This window comes from Vitis vinifera, chromosome 1 (assembly GCF_030704535.1).
Source record: "Vitis vinifera cultivar Pinot Noir 40024 chromosome 1, ASM3070453v1".
NCBI classification, from domain to species: domain Eukaryota; kingdom Viridiplantae; phylum Streptophyta; class Magnoliopsida; order Vitales; family Vitaceae; genus Vitis; species Vitis vinifera.
In genome coordinates, this window is record NC_081805.1 from 18,785,218 (window position 1) to 18,812,007 (window position 26,790).

A 26,790-nucleotide genomic window follows, 5' to 3' on the forward strand; every position below is an offset into this window, starting at 1 on the left:
AATGATACTTTTTCTCATGGTGCGGTGTAGGGACCTGGCGGAATGGTTGAAGAATCAAGGAAAAAAGCACAAATTGTCCTTAGCGGGGGAGATCGGAGACGCAAGATTGTGGGGGCAACGTGCCTTACACAAACCGAATAAAATGGAAATGGATTTGGCATACCAATAGACACTCCTCCACCACAAAAATGCCAGCTTTACCCACATTGTCTCCTAACAGCCCCAGAAATATTATGATATGGAATGTTACAGCGCAGATCCTTAAGAGCTCCATCTGCTCTGCTACTACTTCCTACGCAATACCCAACATCAACCACCTGCTACAAATGCTATGTCATTTTCCTTTTCGGAGCATTGCCCTCTGCCACAGCCCACAACCCACGGGCAGTAACATATTTTATTTATCGTGGGGTTCCTAATAATTCCACGGTTTTTACCGATTGAAGAGCAGCCCCATGTTTATATGTGGAGTCGCATCTACATTTTTTTTCACCAAATAAAAATTAATTATATAACGTGTTTGGCTCACTGACCTCATTTATTTGCATGCGCAACAATAGTAAATGTGAAAATAATGATGCTGTCCTTTGCTGTTATCTCCTTCAATTTAACTCACTTCAAACAACGTGGCCTCTTAATCTTCTCTTGGTGTTGGATGCCAACGTAGTCCGTGTATTAATCATTGACTATATTACTAACTAAAAGACATCATTTAACATACATCATCATAAAAATATATATGTTTCATTTTCGTCTCATCAGTTACACGCCAAAACTCCTGCCTATGCAACGGTAATCCCGTTATTTCAGAAGTCGTCGGGGCTAATAAAGTCAAATCAAAATTTAATAATCTGACATAAAAGTGTAAAACAATTAATTAATTAATTATTTTAAAAAAGAGAGAGAGAGAAATCTGGGGGAAACTTTTGGGTGTCTTGAGCGTGGACTTTTTACTGAAATTCAGATCCTCCAAAGCAAAAAGCAGAAAGAGAGAGATGTCGTGCCGGTGGCTGCTCTCTTCTGCGGCTCATTCATATTCATAATCTTTTGGATCAGCAAAGAGACAGATACGGAAAAGCCCTAACAATGATAGAGAAGCTGGAAGCCCGGAACAAAGAAGAAGAAGGTTGAAAGAGTGAACAAAAAAAATTAAGTCAATGACTAAAAACGATGAAACGTCACTATCATCATCGGCATCAGCATCGAGAGCTTCTGCTCCTCTACGGCCTACTATAACGCTGCCCCCTCGTTCCTCCATGGAAACTCTCTTTCCTGGAGGTCCCGGCTTCAGTCCCGGTCCCATGACTCTCGTCTCTAATTTTTTCTCCGACAACGACCCCGACTCCGACTGCCGCTCCTTCTCTCAGCTGCTCGCCGGCGCTATGGCCTCGCCCGCAGCTTTTCCCGGCCCCAGGCCCAGTTTTTCCACCGACCCTCAGGTCTCCGCTTCTTCCAAGGAAGACAGGACTTCCGTTGATGCCGCTGGTGATTTTGAATTTCGGTTCAAGCAGAACCGGCCCTCCGGTTTGGTGATTGCTCAGTCCCCGTTGTTTACAGTTCCTCCCGGGTTAAGCCCGACCTGTTTGCTCGATTCCCCAGGTTTCTTTTCGCAGGTAATCATTGGAAATCAATGCTTTCAACCAGCTTTATTCTTCTTTTCATTTCTGAGTAAAGTTTCGAACTTACTATTTTCGTTTTCGAAGCTTTTGAAAGCACATCTTGCTTCTATTGTTTCCCATTTTGCTTTGTTGGTTGCTGAGAAAAGTTGGTTGGGGAGAAAAGTAGGAACAAGTAAAGAAACGAACACTTTGGGAGAAAAAAATATTAGATTTTTGGGGAAACGATGGGTGAAGGTTCTGGTGACAAATTCTGAATTTGGGAGTTATTCAGGTTTATAGTTGGTCAGAATTGGGGGTTGTCGGGTCCAAATATCAAGAATTGAGGAGAAAACGAGAAAAAGATTTTGAGAGCAGAAAAGAAGTGCATCTGATAACAAAGGACAAAGGACAGGCTATTGCGTTGGAATTAGGTTGGATCATTACATTACATAAGTAATTTCAAAAGTATTTAGAGTGTGTTTCATATGTGGTAATAGAAATAGAAAAAGGATGGGAATAGAGGCGAATCACAGTACATAGAAGAGAGGAATCAAAGTCCTAGTGAGATAATGGTTCGGTTTCCATACTAATGATTTTTTTATTCCTATTTTGATTTTAAAAAATAATCCAAACACATTAATGAATGAAAATGGCATTGAGATTATTGAGTGTTAGGTTACTTAGTTGTAAATTTTTGTTTCAAAAGAGAATTCAGGCCACTCGAGAATAATTTGAGGGTATTGTTATTTGATTAGATTGTAGCCTGGAAGTGAAGGCAATTGAGCTTCCATGCCTAGTACTTCATGTACCTAAAAGTCTCCCATGTCTGTCATCCGAAAATGTCAGTCGTAGAACTTTTCATGTCAGAAGATTATTTTTATCTTATCAGTGGAAAACTTGTCATATTTATGGACTATGTGAAGGTTGTTATGGGTAATTGGTTCATCCATGTTGCTATAAAATAATTTGTTTGGCCATTTCTCATCAAGAAGTGAGTTCATCTTTCTCTACAATCCAACCATATAGCTGTAGTTTTCTGGTTGGGGATTGCTTGTGATTAAGATTTAAGGATGCATTTGGATTTCCCATGAAAATGATATTATTCCATTTTCATATGTGTGCAGTTCTGTAAAAAGCCCACTTTGTTACTGGTATCATTACAGAAAGACAGAACTATTATACAGTTGCTAGTAAAAAAAATGGAATAATGTCATTTTTCCAAATCCAAATATAATCTTCCGCCTATCCTTGTTTGATTTAGTGTCAGTGATATGAACAAGTTTTAAGGAAACACAAAGATGTGCAACAAATATTGCTGCAATGAAAAAAAAAGAAGAAGGAAATCATGCAAAAAAAAACATGATGAAGCCTGGCAATATCCATTTCTCATGTGTGATTAAAAGAAGTTCCATTTTAGATGCTTCTACAGTGGTTTACCTTTGAGGCATAGAGCATATGGATTAAATGTCTAATACAATACATTGTCTTACATATGGGGGAGCTATATATTTCAATGTGCTTATTGCTTTTTTCCGTTGGCTTGGTTCTTCTACATCCTCGACAAAATCATCTAATGGGAGACTATCAAGAATTAATGTGTGGTTGAGATTTGTAGTTGGGTTGAGTTATATGGTTGCAAACCAACGTGTAATTAGTTCATTTGGCTATTTCATCATTTTTTTCAAGTGCTTATCCTTGAAATGAGAGCAATATTTGGAAGGGACATGCCAAGTTCAAGAAGCTCACATCAAGAAAATTAAAAATAAATAGCTTAGAAGATCTGTGATAACTGGGTCTCATTTGGATACACTTCTTGTTTTTTGTTTTTTTAAAAATAGAAAATGATAGTAACTTCTATATAAAATGCAAGAACTCGTTGAGACTTATCTTAAAAAGATGATGACTTATAAAAACTATTTAAAAAAATTGAGATGTTAAAAATTCTTACTATCTCAAATTTTAAAAGTAATTTTTAAGGACGTAAGATTAGTACATAATTTTTATATAAGAGTTACTATATTTTATATAGAAGTTATTACTCTTTTCTATTTTTAAAAATAGAAAATAGGATGTGTATCTCAACGGGCACTTAATGGTCTATTCCAAAAGCCCATAACATTTTCTTTTTCTTCTTTAAGTAATGTTTTTCTTTAAGATATATATATATATATATATATATATATAGGGGTTATTATATGAAATCGAACCTAGAATTTCCCCATCCCCACACAGCCCCTTACCACTTAGAACAAGCCTCAAGGGCAATACCATGACATGGTGACAAGTGGGTGTTGTGACACTCCATAGAATTCACCCAAACACAATGAAACAGATGGGTATGAAATACCCTAGAAACAATCTAATATGACATAAACCTTCATAACAAGTCTAAATAATAAGTACAAAAGGAGCCAATTCCATCCTTGTAATCACTGTTAATGCTAGTCGTTCATTCCTCCCTCATACTCTCATCAACACCCTTATTTATTTATTTATTTGTTTTGATAGGTAAATAAGGATTGTAATAAAACGAAATTAGGTTTACATGACGTATACAAAGAAACCAAAAGACTATAAAAGAAGTGCGAAGACACAAGAACCAACAACCACCCTATAGAGAGCCTAAACCAATCCACAAAATTTAACAATGACAAAGAACCATCCCCAATATACAATCTAACCTAGTCCTAACAAAAATACAAGAAAGAATTTTTAATTGTTTGGTCCATGCTTTCACAATTATCAAAAGCTCTCCTATTCCTATCCCTTCATAAGGTCCAAAACAAATACAATGAAGCAACCTTCCAAGCCTTGTTTCTCTTTTTACCAACAAAAGACATGTGCTAGCTCAGAAATCAATTGCCATTATAAGCAAGCTTTTGAATGACGAATGAGAATATGGTCGCTCATTTCTTCTTCTTCCTTACATAAGTAACATCTATTAGGAATCCTCCATCCCCTCCTTTTGAGTTGATCTAAAGTTAAAATTCTGGCCCAAGTTGCCCCTCAAGCAAAAAAGGTAATTCTCAATGGCATCCAAGAATTCCATATTAAGCCATAAGGGAGCAGTTCCGCTCTCCTATTTTTCAGAGTAGAAGGACTTAACTGAAAAGTACCGTTCTTTGTAAGTAACTATACCATAACATTGTCACTCATCAACACCTTCATTTTCCTAACATCAATTCCACATTTTCTTGCCCACCGTTGTGCACTTCCAAGTATCTACTTGGGCCCCTTACCTGATGGGGCTATTATATGTTAAATTGGGCTATGGTGAGGAAACACCTTGTTTTGCAATTGGTCTTCTAATATATCATCACATGCACCCATGTTTGATGTATCAATCATCACTGGAACATGTTGTTATCATATAACTAAGACCCTTTTGGCATGGTTATGGTTTCTACTTAAGTACTTTTTAAAAAGATCTGCATCGAGTAGAGCTTATTAGAAAGAGATTTGTTAGTGTTTTTGGGATGCAAAGGATCCAACACCTAGACACACACCCCCATGCGTGAACCCATGTAACATAGAGAGTGGGATTGTGGGCTGTGGAATATAGGAGGGGGGAGAGCAATTCTAAAATAATTGGGGCCATAGAATGCCTCTATTTTTGTGCATTGATGTATCTGCTCTCCTTAGGGGCCACAGGACTGGAAAAGGATTAGCTCCCAATTGACTAGTTTTAGGATTGAGAGGAAAGAAAAAAATTCTTTGTTTTGAAATGTTCTGGCAGAAATGAACTTAGCTGTAAAACGATTTGGCTCTGGTTTGAAAGATTGTTGACCTATGCTTTTCTTGAGAAACTGAGAGCTCATCGATTAAAGGGATGGGTCTGAACTGATGCATCAGTAGGGTTTCTTTACATATGCTGCTTGTATCATGATGAACTTGTGTATTGTATGTGCTCCCTCCCTCATTTACCTATATTACTATTTAGAAATCAAATGCTCATACTTTAATATTTATTCAGCTTTTTGATTGGTGAGATGCATGCAGGGACCATTTGTAATGTCCCATCAGCAGGCCTTAGCTCAGGTTACCGCTCAGGCTGCACAAGCCCATTCCCATATGCAACTCCAAGCCAAATTTCCGTCTTCTTTATCAGTGGCACCCGCTGCATCATTGACACAGTTTCCATCCTTTGCTAGCAACACAAAAGCACATGAGCAGATGCCACCCTTAGTATCAGATACTAGAACTGCTGTGAAGGAATCATCTGGTTTATCTCAATCTGATCAGAGATCCCAACCTTCTTCATTTACAGTTGATAAGCCTGCTGATGATGGCTACAATTGGCGGAAATATGGGCAGAAGCAAGTGAAGGGAAGTGAATATCCTCGAAGCTATTACAAATGTACACATCCAAGTTGTCCTGTTAAAAAAAAGGTTGAACGTTCTCTTGATGGCCAAGTAACAGAGATTATTTATAAGGGCCAGCACAACCATCAAGCACCACTACCCAACAAGCGTGCAAAAGATACAGGAAATCCTAATGGAAATTCAAATTTTCAGGAGAATCCTGAATTAGCCTCCCAAAACCAGACTGGAAACTTGAACAAACCGAAAGAAGGGTTACCTGCATATTCACTGTCCAAGAAGGATCAAGAATCTAGTCAAGCCATACCTGAACACTTACCTGGATCAAGTGACAGTGAGGAAATGGATGATGCTGAGACTAGAGGTGATGAAAAGGGTGAAGATGAACCTGACCCCAAAAGAAGGTAGATTGGCATGTCTGCTCATACTTTATGGGCTTTAATTATTGGTTTTTTAGGTGTGCTAAAAATGTGCTTTTCTTCTTCTGCAGGAATACAGAGGTCAGGGTTTCAGATCAGGTTTCCTCCCATAGAACAGTCACAGAACCTAGGATTATTGTGCAGACAACCAGTGAAGTTGATCTCTTGGATGATGGCTATAGGTGGCGCAAGTATGGGCAGAAAGTTGTCAAAGGAAATCCTTATCCAAGGTGGTCCATTTTTTCCTAACATAAATGTTACTAGTAGTATATAATTATGTTGCAATAAAATATGATATTTTCTTTGGAAGTAGTTTGGTCTTGATTGGAAAAACCTAGTGGATTCTAGGATTCCTTTACCATATGTTCCCAAGGAAAAATAAACTGAATTTCTTTCAATTAATGTGTTGAAAATTAAAACATATACAATAGTTATAAAGAGAGGAGCAACTAAAATCTAGGCTAAATTACAACGATCAAAGTAATTACAAATGAGGAAAAAAGGAAATTAAGACTAGGAAGACATACTATAAAGGTGGAAAATCAATTAGGCTATTTAGGAAATAGATTGGCCTTAACTGAGGAGAAAGCTGAGCCTCTAGTAGAGGAAAAATCATTAGGTACAGGCTATTCACCAGTTTGTTTTGTTCCATGTTTCTCAACACTCCCCCAAAAGCTGGTTTGAAAATGTTCATCGTTCTGAGGTTGCCAATCATTTCTTGAAATTGTTCACATTTACTAACTGATTTCTTGTGGAAACAAACAGCATATAGATTAGGTCATTCAGTAATTTTTCCTTGATAAAAAGTCTATCTACTTCAATGTGCTTTGTTCTATCATGATGAATAGGGTTGCGAACATGATGAAAATAAAAGTCCTTTTCCCAGCGTTGCCTTTAATCACCTCAAAATTTTAATATCTGCATTCATATGATCTTCATTCTGGGCATGCATAAATTGACTAACATTCCCATAGTGAAGGTAATGTTTGGTCTAGTATGGGACAAGTAGATCAGCTTGCTTACTAACATTTAGTAGTTCACCTTATCCACAATAACATTTGTTGTAAGTGCTCCAGTTTTATGATGAGCATCAATAGGTATGTCTCCCGACTTATACCCTAACATACCCATTTCTTTTAGAAGGTTCAGCATGTATTGCTGTTGTGATAGAAAGATTCCCCTTTTTTATTTGGCAACTTCAATACTAAGGAAGTATCTCATTTTCCTAAGTCCTTAATTTCAAATTCTTTAGCGAGGGATTTCTTTAATCTTTCCACTTTTACTACATTGTTACCAATCATGATTATTTCATCAACATAAACAATGAGTATGGTGACTTTACCTCTCTTGACATATTTGTAAAACATAATGTAATCAACTTTTCTTTGCATATATCCCATATTACGAATTGATTTAGTGAATTTTCAAACCAAGCTCTTGGAGACTACTTCAAACTATTTAGGGATTTTTTAACTTGCAAACCTTTTTCTTTCCAAGTTTTTATTCAAAAACAGGGGGTAACTCTATGTATACTTTACTCCATGGAGGGATGCATTTTTTATTTCTAGCTGATGTAGTGGCCATTCTAAGTTGGTGACAAGTGAGAGTAGAACCCATATTGTGCTTAAGTTGGTAATTTGTGCGAACGTTTATTGATAGTCAATGCCATATGTTTGAGTGAATCCTTTCATTACCAGCATGACTTTGCATCTATCAGCTATCCCATTTGCCTCAAATGACATTGTAAATATCCATTTGTAGCTCACGACCTTCTTCTCGAGAGGTAATTCGACATGTCTCCATGTCTCATTCTTGTATCAAGCTCCCATTTCCTCTTGAATGGCCTCTTTCCACTTTCAATTATCTAAAGCCTCTTGTATAGATCCAAGAGTATTCACATAAGAAAGATCTGTACTTAAGTCTTCTATAAGAGACAATTGAAGATAGGATATTGAGTTCCAAACATAGCAACCTTTTTAAGAGCAATTGGAACATCAAGATCAAATTGAGGTTCTTGAATGGAAGTAGATTTTGGAGACTCACTTGAGTTTTCCAAATTTACCTTGTTTTTTTTGAAGGGCTGGTAGTGAGTAAGATATCCTGTATCTTTATTCCTTCTAGAGTAAACCTTTAACTCCTTTTCTTATTCTTGGTGCCCTGGAATGTTCACACTCTCTTCTTTCTCTTGCTCTTGGTTCCTTAGAATATTCACATTCTTCTCTTCATGCTTATGACTTGTTTCTCTGGAGTTAGTCTCAAGATTCTTATCAAAGAAGGAAATAGTTGGTATGGACATAGATAAGCCCAAAACTAATCTTCCTCTTTACCGTTCTACCCTTGAAGAGAAGTTTAGGTGAGGTAAAATTTGTTCTCAAAGAAAGAAACATCCATAGTATCAAAAAATTTCCAAGATGGAGGATGAAAGCACTTAAACCCCTTTTGAGTTAGAGAATACCCAAGGAGGATGCACTTGATGGATCTTGGATCCAACTTGCTTCAATTATGGCTGTGACCATGAACAAAGGCAAGGCTACCAAACACTTTTGGAGGAAGAAAAGAAAAAAATGTGGTTAGAAGTAGGGACATGCCTTTTTAAGGGTATTTGCAAGAGTATTGAAGTTAAGAACATGGGTCGGCATCTAGTTGATTGAATAGGAAGTTGTCAAGATAGCTTCCCCCCAATACTGTTTTGGAACCTTCATTTGTGACAACATGGCCATAGCTACTTGAAGTAAGTGTCTGTTGTTTCTTGTGCCAACCCATTTTGTTGGACATGCCGAAACAAGAAGTTTAGTGAATGATTCCATTATCATCAAGATACATTCTAAGAATGTTTGAAATATGCTATTTCCCATTATCAGTTCTCATAATATAGATCTTAGTTTGGAATTGTGTTTGCATCATTTTATGAGAGTTTTGAAAAATGTTGATAGTTGTTTTGCTTCTAGGCTTCCTTTGTATACAACCTTTGTACTTTAGTGCGCCTTCAGATTGCACTTTTAATATATTTATATTGTTTACTTCTCAAAAAAAAAGGATATTGGCAGCTTTGATTTTTCTTTAAGGTATGTCCAAGACACATGAGTATGGTCATCTATGAAAATAACGAATCACTTAGCACAAGAGATAGTATTCACATGAGAGGGATCCTATACATCACCATGATGCACCAAAGAAAATGAACTAAATTTTGAGTAAACTTGAATAGGAAAATGAGAACATGGTGTTTGGAGAGTTCACAAGTTTCGTACTGAAAATTTAAAAACATTTTTATTTTTTAATAAATAAGGAAACAACATCTTTAGATAGGTAAAACTTGGATGTCCTAATCTTAGATGCCACAACTTTATTTCATCCCACAATCTCACTGAATTACTTGAGGGGCTTTTTCCACATCCTTTTGTTCTTCTTCCAAAATAAATAGATCGTCCACCACCTTAGCACTGTTAACCCCTTCCCTGTACACAATTCCTGGAATTCACAGTGGGTTGGAAACAACCTAGCTATTCAATTCATGTCATGAGTAATCTTGCTAATGGAAAGAAGATTGCAAGACCAGTTTGAAGCATGTAAAACTGAATTTAGGATTAGGTTTGAAACAAATATAGAACCCTTTCCAACAATAGGAGAAACAGATCCATCAACCATTTTTACTTTTTGGTGACCCCAACAAGGAACATATGAAGAAAGTAATTTTGACTAACTTGTCATATGATTTTTAGCTCCTAAATGAGTATTCTCAGGGTTCAGTTATTTTGATGATGCGCACAGCAGCAAGAAAGTTTACCTGTTTTGCTTATATTTGCAAAAGAAGAATGAGAGGGGTCAACTGTCGACTTATATATAGGTAACAAAGTTGTTTCTTGGTGAAAATTGGTGGTTCAAGAGTTCCCAATTGCCTTATATTCGAAACCTTTGAATGGTCAGTAGCAACTTGAAGGCTTTGGCTGTCACTGTTAGCATGTCTATTTCCTTTACCCCAACTTTTAGGTTATCCATGGGGTTTCCATTACATATCTTCAGTATGGTGTGATTTATGGCAATGATCACACCAAAGTTTGTCTCTATCAACATTCCTTTTGTCAACACTACGCTGTCCATTGAGAAGGGCATTTTCAGGTCGAGCAACAACTAAGGTTGAGTTCTAGGTACTAGAGTTTCCCATCATGACTGACACAACCTGTTCTATTCTCTTCTAATGGTAGCATAGACTTCTCTCGGTGAAGGAAGAAGGATTGTCCCAAGCTGTCCTCTATCCTGGTCAAGTTCCGCATTCAAACTTACAAGAAAATCAAAGATTAGGTCTTCCTCAAAAATCTGTTTATACATCACACTTTCTTCTGTGCATTTCCAATCTTGGTCTTGATAGAGATCCATCTCTTGCGAAAGTTGAGTCATGGCTTTGTAGTAGGCAGTCACCGTCAGGTTCCCTTGTTTGGTATCATGCGTTCTATGCTTTATGTCATATAGCTAAGCAGTGTTTCCCATCTCGGAGTAGGTAAGTTTCACAGCTTCTCATAAATCTTTAGCTGTAAAGAAGAAGATATAACCCTGGCCACTGTCAGTTTCTGTGGAATTGATAAGTCGTGACATAACTATAAAATTCTCAGCATCCCAAGCAATGCACTTAAGGTCGATTGGGTCTAGTACCTCCCTAAAGCCATCTAGTAGCCCCATCTTTTCCTCGCCCTTTGATAAAAAAGGTTCATAGATGGTGCTCATTGCAAGAAATTCTGTCCATTAAGTGTGTGTGTAGTGATTTGGATTGTGGGACTCTTGTTAGGGGTTGAAGATTGAATCATAGAGGTCTTTGTTTTCTCAAACCTAATCTCTGGCATTGGAAAAGATGTCAAAATTAACCAACAATGAAGGCTTGTTGATTTATTAGTTATGAAGGCTAATAGGTTGATGACGCACAACAACTGAAAACCTAATAAAGGAGCTTTGAGACCATGAGGAACATTACAATTGTTAAGATTCTTTTAGATAATTGAGATTATCCTGGTCAGTTAAAGAGCTTTGAATTAAGTGAGACTAATGTATGACGAAAAGGCACTAAAATAGCGACTTAAGAAGTACAAGAGAGACTCACCCCCTTACAAATGAAACAAAAAACTATCCAAACAAGATGTACAAAAAACAACCCCTCCCTCAACAAGAACCCACCTAATCAATGAAATCAATTAGCGTCAAAGGACCATCTTTTATAAACAATTTAGACTCCGACCAAAGTACATATACAAAAAAAGCTTTCAACTTTTGCAAAGACAACACACCATCTTCAAAGGCAATCTTGTTCCTTGCCTTCCAAACTGACCAAAACAAGCATAAAGGGCTCGCATTCCAAACTACCCTACACATCTTACCCACAAAAGTCCCTTTCCACCCCAAGAGGGTTTCCCTAACCGAAGAAGGAAACACCCATTACACTCTAAACAAAGTAAATAACAACTTCCACACTTCCCTTGTCTTTTCACAATGGAGAAGAAGATCGCCAATGTGTCAAACACTCAGAAAAACCCCAAAAACCGAGAACTCCCTAACCTGATGAATAGCATAGGAGATATCAGGTCGAGTAGTGGTCAAGTAGATAAGACTCCCAACCAGGCGTTGATAGAGAGTAGGATCATCCAGAAGGTCCCCTTCATCTTTCCTGTATTTGACATTTATCTCCATAGGAGTATCAACAGAGGAAGTGTCCTCCAAACCAGCCAAAGTGATAAGATCTTGAATATACTTATGCTAGTTCACGAAAATACCACTGACCCAATGATGAACTTCCAATCCTAAGAAGTATGTAAGCAATCCAAGACCTTTCATATGGAAAGTTGTATTTAACAGCCACTGAAGCTTGGTAATCAAACCACAGTCAGTGCCAGTAATGATAATATCATCCACATAAACCAAGAGGACTATACCCGACTCAGACGTGTGGAAGAAGAGGGAAAAATCATATTGACTTTGGGTAAAACTAAAGGAAAGAATTGTACTGCGAACCTTCTCAAACCAAGCTCGGGGCGCCTGCTTGAGCCCATACAAAGAACGTTTTAGCTTACAGACATCACGAGGAGAAGAATTAGTCATACCAAAGGGAAGCTTCATGTAAATCTCTTCCTGGAGATCACCATGAAGAAAAGCATTCTTCACATCCATCTGATGCAGTTGCCATGACTGTGAAGCGGCAATAGCTAAGACGGTTCAAACCGTGGTCATTTTGGCAATAGGAGCAAATGTCTCCTCATAATCAACCCCATATTCTTGCTTGTTACCCAGAGCTACGAGGCGAGCTTTGTACCGGTCCAAAGAGCCATCAGAACAAAGTTATACAGAGAAAACCCATTTACTCCCAATAGGTTTGACTGTAGGAGGACAAGGAACAATATCCCAAGTATGATTCTCCTCAAGTGCTTGAAGTTCTGCTTGCATTGCATTTTGTCAACACTCATGTTCCATGGCCTATTTGTAGCAAGAGGGAATAGAAATAGTGGATAAAGTAGCAACAAGAGAGACAGGAGAGAAGAATCCATATCAATTAGGGGGTCGAGAAAGACAAGTAGACCGACGAGGAGTGGTGGAAGCAAGAGCAGGATCAGGCGTCGGGTCAAGATCAGAAGGGGGCACAGAGGAAGTGGAACCGGACTCATGTCGACTACGTCTTTCATACACAAAACCATGTTTGAACCTTTCCACAATTGTTGGGGATTCAGAAAAACTAGGCAGAAGAGATACAGATGCAGATGCTAGCTCAACATGAGATGGAAAGAAATATTGATTTTCAAAGAAAATCACATTCCGAGAAACTCATATACGACAAGCATGGGGATCATAACAAACATAACCCTTGTAAGGGATAGCATAACCAAGAAAAACACACTTAACAGACTGAGTAGTAAGTTTATGTCTTTCATGAGTAGGTAGATGCACAAAACAAATACAACCAAATGTACGAAGATCAGAAACCAGAACGTTATAAATATATAATTTATATTTTATTTTTATATTTGATACGTCAAATTAAATGATAAAAGACAAATAAAAATGTATTAATGTATTATATTTGAGTATAAAGATATATTTAAGATGAAAAGAAAATTATTATATTTAATTTTATCTACATATTTTATGTATTTTTTATTTTAAAATTTTAAAAACTATTATATTAATTTTTTTATATTATTTTCATATTTATCATTAATAATTATTATAAAAATAAACATATATATAAATACTTATATTTGTTTAAATGATTTATATGACAAAAATTGAAAAAGAGGATATATAAATATTTTCCATAATATTTTATCAAAACGGTTATGTAGCATAATGGTTGTGTTCATTTTGTCAGCCACAAGTACATGGTTCAAATCGAAAAATCACAAGCCATATATGTGATATAAATACTCTGCCCATTTAATGAAGAGGTAATTGGCATGGTGGGTTGAACCTTGGGCTACTGTGGGAGGGCTTTTGGGCCAACTGAATGAAAAAGCCCAGCTTTTGAGGGAGGAGCTTTTAGGCCAATTGACTGAAAAGCCCAGCATGTTTTCAATCAAAAAATAGTTGAGCGGTTCATAAGAAACCAGACCGTCTATCCTATTCAGCGGTCCAACTGCTGGTTCGAGCTGTTCGAAGATGGTCCAACCTAGGAACAGTTCATTTCACCTGACCAGACCAGAGAGGCCGCATGGTCCGGTTTTCAAAATACTAGTGATTTTATAGAACTTGATGATTTTGTTGAATTCTGTTTTACCTGTCAGATTTGAAGATCTTTTCTCCTGATGCAAGAATTAGCAATTCAGTAAAACTAGTTGCTCTTGTTGAATCTAGTTTACCCTGTCAGATTCTGAGATCTCATATCAATGGTTGATGCATACAACAAACCATACACATCTGTAAGGCATGTAGGTGTCCTGTGGAAAATTAACAATTTGTAGGTTTATCTTGCAATTCCACTTGATGTTTGCTCTTACGCTATAGTAGCCTTCTTGTAAGCATTTATTAATTTGATCCCACAAAACCTCTGTATAGAAGTTCCCCTGGAAGAAAAGAAAATTGTAGAAAAACCTCAATTCTGTTTATGTTATTAAGGAAAATAATACCAGAAAGATACGGTAATAATTGTTTTAATTGCTTTTATGTCATTTTAATTTTTGTTAGCATTTTCTGTATTATCTATTAGTACTTCAATACTTATTAACATAGCAGTACTTTGTTTTGATAATAACACAAAAAAATATAGCCAAGTGAGACAATGACTATTCTATCAATGCACCTATGAGACTGAAAACTATAAACTCTTAACAATCCCATTTTGCTTTCTTAATCTCTGTTTTATATCACAAGACCTAAAAAAAAAAAAAAAGGAGGACCCCTCTAGTCTCTATGCTTGTCATAATATTGGACCTGCTGCTTGCTGTTGGATTGTTGTGATGCATAAATGTGTTCCTATATGTATTGTTTCCAAATATTTCTGAATGAATTATTTCAAAATATTCCTGATTTGTCTTTTTACTATCCACAGGAGCTACTATAAATGCACAAATCCAGGATGCAATGTCCGTAAGCATGTTGAGAGGGCAGCAACAGACCCGAAAGCCGTCATAACAACATATGAAGGTAAACATAATCATGATGTGCCAGCAGCTAAAAGTAGTAGCCACAACACAGCCAACAGCATTGCATCACAATAACCACAGAACGTGGTGGACAAGAAGCGGGCCTTTATTGACAATAATGATCAATGTCCCATAGGACGATTACAGTTAAAAGAAGAGCAGATAATGTAATCTCTTGGAGATGCAAACTTGAAAAGAGACAAGGCGATGTAGAATATCCAAAGAAATGCCGCAAGTGAATCTGGTGGAAATGCAAGTTATCTTTGGTTGAATCTGTTTTTCATACCTGGGGGCCATAGTTTTTATGAAGGCTTGTTCCCCAGCTGGTAAAACACAAACAAAAGAGGAAACATAAAAAGGCAGAATGATAGAGAGAATTAAATTGAAACCTAAAATGCTGTCAGAAATAGATCTTCAGGAATTGAATTGAACAGTAATTATTGTTATATGTAAACTGGTTTATTGGGGGCAAATTGTATTTGACATTATTGTTCTTCTCTGCATTCTTTTGTACATGTGAATATGAAGTAATGTTATTCCATATGGTTGTTTAGCGCTGCATGTCCAGTTGTCTTCTATTTTCAGCATTTCCCTTAAAACTGCTTGTTTAAATGTTCTGAGATTTCCAGCAATGAGGCTACAGAGATACGGGAATAATATATTAGTTTGAAGTAGTGCCTGTTGCTGCAGAAATGCATTGTTTATTCCTTGCGAGCTTCTTAAATCAGTGTCTCGTAGTGTCATATATTCCCTGCTGTGAAATTTTGGTTTAGGACTGAGCATTGGCTAAAGATAGGTCAGTTCCACATGGTTTCAGCCAGGTGGGTACCTTAGCATTATTGTTGTGAAAGGAAACTCCTTCCTATTTCCCGTAAATTCTGGTGCTCAGCCATAAGGCAGTAGGCTTTCATATCACCACTTCACACTATGATTTTAACCAATCTTTTGAAAATCAGATTGGATTGGTCGGTCGAACTGATCTGGCCACCAGCTGGTCCGACCGCCGACTAGTGGTTTTTCAGTTTGGTCCAATCTTTTGAACCAACCTCGAATCGCCTGAACTGACAATTTAACTAGTGAACCAAGTGAATCAAGCAGTTATTTTTATGAGAACTAAACGATTCACTAGTTCCTTTGTTTTTATTTTTTTTCCATTCAAAACGATGTGGTTTTAATCCATTTTGCGGTGAAACGAAGTCATTTCTTGTCCAGATTCCAAGCCCTCGAGGCCCTCCAGCAGCATGCGGATGGCTGACACCGACGCTAATGCTAACGATGGCACCACGGCCACGGGTAAGTCCCCTCCCCTTCTTTTGAATCATTTTAAATTTCTTATTTTTTAAGTTCTGATTTTTTAAATATGTGATTTTAAATTTGTGATTTAATTCATTTGAAAATAAATTTATGATTTTAAAATAAGTTTTTGATTTGAAAATAAATTATTAATTTCCCATTTGAAAATAAATTTCTGATTTGTGAAAACCCAACAAATAGAAAAAATGTTGAAATTTTGATTGAATTTATAATTTATATATTTTATAATAATTTTTAATTTTAATAATATATAAATTATATATTTATGATATCATTAATTTGATCATACTTTAATTGTGATTAATATGAATCAATAACTTTTCTTGTTGGTTTATTGAACGGTTTAATTTTGAAAACATTGATTTTGACTACCCGATACTTAATAGAATGTGGCCATTCTCCCACCAGCAGGTGTCCCTTCTAACAGGGCTCGCGTGAAAGGATGTTCCAAGTCAATGATCAACCTAACGCAGCATATCTCCCTCCAATTCAATTCAATTCAATTCAAATAAATTATACCTTGCACTTGCTCTACAAGCCTTCATTCAAATTCTCATCTCTACCATTATAAAAGCCACCTGTGTAAATGGGACTGAATGCAACATAGTTAACCATAAATGATAATAAAGATTCACTAACACAAGTTTCTTTCAATGGGAAAGAAAAGAAAAAAAATTCTATTATTTTTCTTCTGTTTTTCCCCCATTTTGGTCAAGTAAAAATAGGTCAGGGTGAATCAAATTTTACAATTGACACCTTGATTGATGATTATTTTGCTAGGATGGTTCACTTTAAACACACTATCTTGTGGTTTCCTATCGAAATCAATCATCAGTCACTAGTGTAGGTATTTGACCATGGTTTACAAAATCAATCTTGTTCAATCGGACACAGCAAAGTGCTTGCTCGGGCAGTTCCTCTGGTCTTTGTGCCTGTCAGCAGTATCAAAGGGAGCAGGTTAGACCTCTTTTAAACAGCTAAAAGAATGAAAAGAGAGGGGGAAAACAGAGAGATACAGTTCATCAGGAAACCATGGCATCTTGTGATACTGATTTTGATGAAATTAGCTGAATTGATTTTTGTCGCTTCCTTTCAGCAGGACTCAAGTTGAGGTCATCTGGATTAACCACCCCAGCCATGATTTTTAGCCTTTCCCTGAAAGGGACCGCAGATTCCTTTGCAAACCCTCTGACCTTCTCCATCTCATCATCAACCAATCTCTGCACCAGAAACCAAAGTTGGCAGTTAACTAAGATGTTACACAAGTTGGAAAGAAAACAAGACATCAATAACAAACTAGTGGAGCAAATAGCAGGAATAATACTGCAAGTTGGAAAGAAAACAAGATATCAATAACAAACTAGTGGAACAAATCCTTGGCTCAAGTTCACTGTCAAAAGTATAATACAAGGCTCATGCTTTCTCCATCACTATCACCAAGAAACATGGCTGCAGGATAGGTAGGCAACTGCGAAGAACAGCAAGCAAATCACAAAATAAGCCATCACTCAGCAACTGCTATTTTCCATATAAGCTGATGAAATATTGATTCACATCTGCCACCAAACATCCCTCATGAACACCCTGTACTGATTCAGACATGGTCAACAATCATATGTGAAATCCCAATTATAAAAGCTAAGAATGAATTTCAATTTCTGATGTGAAGTTCTAAGGGGACTTAAAATGGATAGAAAGAACTTTCAGAAGAGTGCCCAACTTCATCGAAGAATTGTCAAATTGCCCTTCTAGCAACCAAAATTGGGTGTAGCTTTTCAAGAAATGCACAAAGAGTTTTCACACCTGTCCTAAAGAATACTTAAGGGACTTTGAAATGGAAACAATTTGACCTAATCTGGATAAGAATAGACTGACATGTATAGACAAATTTAGGGCTGCATTTTGGATGCTGGAAAAAGCCATTAAGCACAATTGGCCATTGAGCCATTGCACTGGTTCTTCAGCCTTTTGAGTCTCTTTTAAGAACATTTGCTCCAAAACTTCCAGCTTAGATCGAATTACTTTCCATTTTGATTCAAAATCAATTTGAACTAATTTTGGAAGTATCTTTATAAAAGCCCTGGAACCAAGCAACAAGCCCAGAAAACCTCCGCAGGTAGAAGGCTCCAGCCCAATTGGAAATGTTTGGAGAACCTCTCATGCTTGATGGCTGAAGATATGAAGGCATCTTAAAATTTAATTTTTTTAAGGTATAAATAAGCCAAAATTTTGATTATATCTATTCATTTATTGCTCAATTACAAATATGTCACTTAGAATATTATTTTAAACTATATGTACAAATATTATTAACAATTTATTTCTTTTTTTTTTTTAATGGCAGTAGCTGATTAGAATAAAAGAAGAGCTGAATAAGTTATTCAGCCAATATTTCTAATTTCCTAAAATAAGATTTAAAAATCTCATTCAAAGAGGCGGGATAAATGTATATATGAAAATATCACATAAGACCCTATTATTTATCCAAATAAATGAAATATTTTTTCCAATTTCATCCTTCTTTCAACAAAGAATAAGCATCAACCATGGAGATGATATCCTATCCGAACTCTTATCCAGACTGCTCAGGTAGCCAAAGGGTAAAGAAGCTAAGCCACAAAATCCATTCAACGCGGCCTACCTGGTACCTTGGTGCATCAATTCCATCTCCGAAATCAACTAGAGATTACTTTCCTCCAAGGCACGATCATCACCCTGCTTAATAGCAGTTGTGGACTAATTTGTGCATAACAATTCAAAAGGAAAACCAATGATGAAAATAGTTCATCAGGTTCCAATAGGCATATAAACAAACTCCAGTTTCGAGCATGAGGGGATTCAAATATCGTGCTTGAAAACACGCCTCAGCTGAAGACGTCAAGAGGCCACCTTGACATGAAAATGTAATGAGCATGTAAGCACACCCTAATGTCATCTAGCCTTTCATCAACCCACCATACTAGAAATTTCAAAAGCAACAAACTCTTCAATTTCCTCACGGGAAATTGCAAATATATATATACAGAAATGTAAGGTTGGCCAACAGGCTAAAAACTTGAAAATTTAAAACAATAAACTTTTGCAACCGGCCAATCTTGTCCCCAGCTTTTTGCTTCAGTCATTGCCAAGAATTCTAACTTGGGATGACGAAATCAAACCTGACATCAACAGAACCAGAACTATCTCCATTATCTTTGTACTCGATGTTTGCTATTGTTCCCATCTCATCTACAGCTTGGTACTCTGGCTTCACCCGCCGTACTGGCACCGTGACAGAGTAAACAGTCCCAAGATTTGGGTCCGTTGAAACACTCAGCTGGACTTTATCCTGTGATTCTATCTCCACAAAATCTGACAGAGCATGCACAATGTTGTTGACAATCTTCTGTTTTGCCTCATCACTAACTGCACAGCGGTCGGAGAAGAGAATCATCTGCAGGCGCTGCTTCGCAATCCTTGCATTAGAGTGTCTTGTTTTTTGTGGTGGGAATATAATCTTCCAAGCCAAGTTTAAACGCTCAAGGAAGTTCATATTTATAGCATTTAGGAGGAGACTCTCCGCTTCTTGGCTAATCGATCTTGGAGATAGCTTATTATCACCCATGATCCCAAAAATTCTTTTTGAATGACAGTGCACGGGATGGCCATTAAGTACTAAGCTAGGCCATCTAGGTGTGATATCAGGGATACTAGATTCTCCATTCAATGCACCGGCAAATCCAACCTATAATCCAGCATAAAATTTCTAAAATCTGATGTGCTAATATCAAATCAATCACTGATGAAACTAAAACCATTCTGTCTTATTTTATCAATAAAATTTTAAATTAATCAATACTGCAGTTCCAAGAATTTCAAATGTGTTCATTTTACTACATGGAAGGATTGCTAAATTGGATCATGATATGTACAAAATTACATCAACCAAGTCACAGGTTGAAAATCAGATACCCCATTTTTTCTTTAACTCAAAGAGTAAGGCATTCACAGATCTTTATATATATATATATATATATATATATATATATCAGAAGGCATTCACATATCTTTTGTAACCCACCTACAACATGGGATATTTTAAATCAGCAAAATCTTTTGACTTTACTAGTACCAATCAACCCCAAAATACATAGGAGATGACCTTTTCCTCTATTTGGGAATATGTGTGATGAATCACAAAATTACAGGTAGTGGGACATCCCATAATGTTTCTTCATACCAGTTATACTAATAGACTTCATTTGTTTTTCTTAGTACTTCTCTAAATAATGGTTTTTAGAATTCATAGAAAAACTTGATTTCTTTTCTTCTTCATCCTCTCTAGGCCCTGCATTTTTCTTTTTTCATTATCATGCAGATCTCTCCACATTGCACTACCAATATGAGTGTTCAAGTTATGTGATCTACATTGGATTGATTCAATTGACATGGCACACTCACACACCGCCTTACTCACTGCCTCTTACACTTTACACTAGCAAGTTGCACCTATCATGCGCACTCTTCTACTATATAGTTCACATTTTATAATTTTGGTCCCATGGAATGAGGAAAAGAAAAATAAAGGAGCCCCTTAAGGCCTTGGCCTCAAGCAACTAAAGATGGGAATTTTTGTCCAAAGGCAATAAATTTGAGGACTTAAAGAGAATAGAACCATTCCCAAAAGGCCTAGTAACTTTAAGTCATTCAACCTATGAAAAAAATCCTTTTCCTACTTGGTTCCACCTTAGCATACGTTAGCAAACCCATATTGTGTCAGAAGATAACAAGCCCTGCACCAAGATCCACACAATCTCAATCCACAACTTTATCCAACTTAAAACTATAACCCAACTTTATCCTTTGTCAAATTGCCTATTGTAGTATAGTTATACCATACAACTCTAAACACCACCTGGGCCACCCCTACAGGGGATGCATCTTACAACACACCACCTATGAAAATTTTCCAACAAACAAAGACACAACTCATACAGAGTTTAGAGTTGACATCCGAAACTGGTTTTTTTCCCCTCACCTTTGCCAGCCTGCTGGGAAGGGACCTCTTTTGTTGATTATATTTACCTTAACTAACCAATCAACTTCAATAATTCTTTTGTCACTTTTAGCCTATGTATGAAATTAAAGAATTAAATAGGAAAAAAGAAAATAATAAACCAAAACAAATTGACAAAGATAAAGTGTTTGGTATAGGATCTTGGTCATTGGTTGCATATTGCCAACATAATGTTCGACATTGAAACAACACAATGTTTTACAATGTAAGCATGACCTGGACAGTATAAATTTGGGAAAATCATCATTTAGACATTTAGTGATCATCCTCACATCCCCAAACTCCAAAACCTTACCATGCCAGGCCATATTGGTAACTTCTCAAACCTTTTTGAAATATTCCAATGAAGGCATGATTGCAACTTCACAAAATCAAGTGCCTTTTGTGAAAGAAACAAATAATTGCCATAATCATTTAAGAGAATAACACTAAGTAGAAACCACAAACTCTAAGATCACCAAATAACAGTTTAATAGAACTCCAGATGTTATAGTAGGTGATTCTTTTTTTTTATATTATTATTATTGGAAAAACCAAATATGACACATCAAATCTCCAAATGCAAGGCAGAATTACATGCATATAGACAAAACCAAGTTGGCAGCAAAAGAGAAATGAAACAAAATAGCATTAGCTCCATTAAAATCCAGTCAGAAGAATATCCTCAAGTTTTTGGTTATTAAACCTGCTTCATTCTAGACTCCTTGGGCAGGTAGAATTTTCTGGATGGTCTTATTCTCTACTAAAACCCTGAAATTGGCTTATACTTGACCAAACTAAGCAACAAATCTATTTGTTTTCAATAAAATAAAATGAATACCACAAGTCTCATCAAATGATTCTGTAGTCCAACTGCTTTTGAAAGGTTGTAACATGCTACAACAAGTCCAGTGCAGATTCCCTTATGAACTAAGTCAATTACATAGCTTCAACCTTTTCCTAATTGTGTTTGGAATGGACGTATCTAGAACTAATTTGAAATCCTCAAATTTAGTGTTTTGAATGGTCAAATTCATAGATGAAAAAGATTCCAAAGGATTTGATAGAAGAATTTTATAATATGTTTATTTCTAGTAAAATGCTAAAAAAAGAAAAAAAATGTTTAAGGAAAATTATTTTCTCATGTTTGGATTAACCATGGAAAAACTATTTAATCTTGATGTAGAAAAAGATAAAATAAGATAAATAAATTTGAAGTAATATACAAAAATAATTTATTAACTTTAAATCTAGTTTCAACTTTCTTTCACTTTTTCTTTCCTTCTATTTGTTTCCTACCAATTTACTTTCTCCCACATTTTCCCTCAAATTTTTCTAAAAACCAAATATAGCCTTAAAGTTTTCAATTCCTTCTAAAAATGTGGAATTTCATAAGATTTGGATTTCACTAAAGCCAATGATGAGTCATAATTTCCTCTTTTCTTCATCTCTCTTGCAACACTTAACAATGAAAGAATTGCTCTCATTTCAATTCCATTTTAGATGGAACAAAATATAGAAATTGAAACCCAATTCTTTTCCTTTCAAGCTCCATTAATTAAGAGTCTGTTTGGCAGTGCTTTAGAAACCACTTTTAAGTATAAAAAGTGTTTTTGAAGAAAAATGTTGGGTAAACTTTAAAAAATTCTTGGATAATCATTAATAGGTGATTATCCCAAAAACACTTTGGATGGGTAAAAACACTGTCACTCTCTCTAAATTAGGACTGGTTGCAAAAACAGAAAGTGGAGATATGTTCAGAACTTGATTGAGTTCCTCGTATGATTGGACAAGGAAAAAAAATTACGCTAGTAATGACCCAGGATCTAGCTTAGACTACGAAGTCTACTCCGGCCACCCAGCGCAAACCCTTAAATTATCCTCTGAGAAATACCCAACTAAGAAAAAACTCGTAAGAAAAACCCCATGAAACCAGAATGAAACAAGGAAATGGTAATTATAGAAACCGATTGAAGAGCTATTCAAACAATGTCTGCAACCCATGTCCGAAAGTTAGTCTGTCCACGCTAATTTTGAATACACATTCCAAATCTAATATCCTCCGTTTGGTTTACGATAAATTGTTAAAAGAATAATACTAATAATATTAATAAATGGACACAAGAGAAGCATAAAATAGGGAATCTCAAAATTCAACATCCAGGTTTTGGTCTCTCCTATTTTTTCAGGCAACCAAACAGAGGGGAACGAGAATATAATTTTAAAAAATAAAAATAAAACCTACGAAACTCATAAAAATTCGAAGGAAATGGAGGAAATAGAAATGAGAAATGGAGAAAGAAAACAATCAAAAGGGAAAATATCTAGAGAGACCTTTGAAGAGAGTAAAGAGCTTCGAAGAGGATGCGTAGGATAAGAGCTCAATGTTGCAACGACCCTCAAATCTCCAGAAACCGCCATTTTTCTCCCCTCAAATCTTCAGCATCCACTGCCTCTCTCTCACGGCTTGTCTTGCTTGCTTCCGCAGGCTAACAAAAAAGGGGGAATTGTGTTTTGGGGTTACTTGGGCCTCATAATTAGCCCAATTTCCACGTCTTACCCATATTTAAATTCAAATCCCAATTAATTAGTAGAAATTAAGAGGAAGGGTATTTACTTTTAAAAATTCTCTAAAATACCATTGATGTTGTAAAACAAAGTGAGAAAACAAGAAAACAAGAAAAAGAGAATAGAATGCATGAAAAAACTCGATAGAATTTCATTAGGATCCTTCCATTTTATAGGAAGTTACACAAGATATTTATAGATGACCATCCACAAATTATCATAGTGGTACTGAATCTCATATTTTATAACACTCTCCATTGGATGATCATAACAATTTGTCTTGTTAAAACCTTACTAGGAAAAACCCTAATGAAGGAAAAAGAGTACAATATTTTTTTGGATTACTACAATTGCCTCGTTAAAAACCTTTTCAGTAAAACTCAATGGGACAAAACCTGGACGAAGGAAAAAAGAGTGCAACGTAATGATATTCTTATCAATTAGCTCCTCATCATGTTGACATGATTATATTTTGGGAGAATTGTGTTTTGGGCCCAGTTGGGCCCAAAAATTAACATTTGGTCCATATAACTTCCATAATTGATGAAAATAATATAAGATGTTAAAAGACCAATATATCCTTCAAATTTCTATATATTACCTTTTAAAGATATAAAATAGTGATGGAGTAAAATACCCAATGACCTTTCACATAAGCTTTTTTTTGTCTTTATTGCACCACTATTCATACAACCATAATAATTCTATTTTAACAATTTGAATTTTTCATTGTTTTTTATTTTTTTATTTTTATAAATAATTTAAAATCAACATTATTTTCTATTTTAAATTATAAATAAAGAAAAATTATGTTCAAAAAATATTTTCAAAAATACTTTCTAAAAAAATGGTAATATGATTTATATTTTTTATATTTTCTTTTTGAAAAAACATTTAATTAAAAAATGAAAACTATTTTTAAAAATAGAAATTGAAAAACTTGTTTAGTACTACTTTTTATATGAAAATAATAAAAAGAATTAAATTTCATTCATTGATTATCCATTTTTATTTTTTTCCATTAGTTATTTTAATAATAAAAAAAATATAGTATGTTTACAATTAAACAAAGAAATTGATCAATTATGTGTTTTTTTGTGGGACTATCTTTTACATGAAAAATAATTAAAGAACTAAATTATATGTATTTATTACTCTTTTTAATTTTATTTTCTTTATTTATTTTTTTTCTAATAGAAAATTTTAATATATCCATAATTAACAAAGTAATAAATCAATTGTGCACATTTTAATCTATTAAAATAAATTACTTTCTAATTTAAATAAATAAAATGAAATAAGTAAATAAATTTGGGGTTATTTCTATTTTGTAACATATCTTATATCAATATTTTTTATGGTTAAATCAATTTTTTATTTTTTTTCTTTAATTCCAAAAATAAAATGAAATAAATAAATAAATTTGATATTTTCTGACTGATCTTATGGCTCATAAATTTTTTATTCTTTTTCTTTATTTCCAAAAATAAAAGGAAATAAATAAATAAATAAACTTGGCTTATATAATAGTTTTTAAGTAATTTTTTGTCTTATTTTTAATTACATTTTGCATTGAAAATAAAATAAAATAACGTTTTATTTGTTTTAATTATTTTAAATGTCAAACTATTGGGAATATAGTTTACACATTCATGTGGATATAATTTATACATATATATGAAATTTATATCATTATACAATGTTATTACACTAATTGTACAAGGGGTGTACAAAACTGTACATTTTGAACAACTTTTTTTTTTTTCTTGTCATCTAAGAATTATACGTTCTCCTACCACAAATTCGTTTATTTCATGTATTTTATTTAACTCGCATATAACAATTCAAATACTTACCTTAATAATGATGTTTAGAAAAAAAATTTGTTTTTACGTTTTATATCATTTTTTAAATCAAACAATTGGAAACATGGTTCACACATCATATGTGGCACATAATGTATGTATATGGATGAAATTTGCACCATTGTACAAGGGTGTTATACTAACTGTACAAGGTAAATGTTCAATTGGACAAGGCAAATGTTCTAATTATACAAGACAAATGTTCTAACTATACAAGGGGTATACAAGGCTATCCTTTGTGAAAGATTTTAATCAATTTTGGACAACTTTTTTTTTTTTTTGTTTTGTCATCTAAGGATTGCACACTCTTCAGGTACACATTCCTCTATTATACACTCATCTTATGCACTTTATTTAACTCGCACATAATAATTCGAATACTTATTCCACTAATGATGTTTGAGAGAAAATTTTGTTTTTCCCTTTTCCACTATTTTTTGAAACAAACCAATGAAAATATGGTTAACCTACTTATAGTTACACATCGAGTAGGGGGTATATGGAATTTGAGTCACTGTACAAGGTATTTACACTATGTGTACATGACAAATATACTAACTGTACAAGGATGTACAACGTTATTATTTGTGAAGGATTTTAAGTGATTCTGAAAAAATTTGTTTGTTTATTTCCCCTAACCAAGGATAACTGACATTTCTTACACACATTGGTTAAACATACATTCATCTCATGCACTTTATCTAACTTGTATATGGTCATTTGAATAGATACCTCACTTATGATGATTGTAAAACAAAATTATACAACAATTTTTCTTCTTTTTTAAAACCAAACCAATGCAAACATGGTTAACCGACCAATTGTCAGATATTCATGAGATGATGTATGAAACTTGAGTTATTGTACAAGGGTATTGTACAAGGGTATTACACTAACAGTAATTCACTAATTGTACAAGGGTGTACAAGACTACTTTTTGTTAAAGATTTTAAGTGATTTTGAAAAACTTTCCCTTTTTTTTCCACTCAAAGATTTTTTCCCCCGCTCAAATTCTCTCACTCAAGAATGTTTCAAATTTTATTTTTAAATTTCATC

General features: G+C 35.0%; 2 protein-coding genes and 1 long non-coding RNA gene across 3 annotated transcripts; 1 reads left to right on the forward strand and 2 right to left on the reverse strand.

Moving 5' to 3' along the window:
* The first annotated feature begins 1,154 nt into the window (after positions 1–1,154).
* On the forward strand, positions 1,155–15,513 carry WRKY2 (DNA binding protein WRKY2). The gene is given in 4 exon segments (NM_001281181.1): positions 1,155–1,613; positions 5,598–6,322; positions 6,409–6,567; positions 14,859–15,513. Coding segments are annotated over 4 exon segments (1,605 nt in total). The 5' UTR covers positions 1,155–1,157; the 3' UTR covers positions 15,124–15,513.
* Positions 15,514–16,902: 1,389 nt separating this feature from the next.
* On the reverse strand, positions 16,903–18,434 carry LOC109121875 (uncharacterized). Its single transcript, XR_002029151.2, has 2 exons — positions 17,283–18,434; positions 16,903–17,198 (listed from the first exon to the last, which is right to left on the reverse strand). It is a non-coding gene; the product is annotated as an uncharacterized LOC109121875 (long non-coding RNA).
* A 773-nt stretch (positions 18,435–19,207) lies between these two features.
* LOC100265788 (cell division topological specificity factor homolog, chloroplastic) lies at positions 19,208–23,835 on the reverse strand. The gene is made up of 2 exons (XM_002265538.5): positions 23,636–23,835; positions 19,208–19,990 (listed from the first exon to the last, which is right to left on the reverse strand). The coding sequence occupies exons 1-2, from the start codon at positions 23,720–23,722 to the stop codon at positions 19,400–19,402; spliced, it is 678 nt and encodes a 225-aa protein (XP_002265574.1). The 5' UTR covers positions 23,723–23,835; the 3' UTR covers positions 19,208–19,399.
* Positions 23,836–26,790: the final 2,955 nt, after the last annotated feature.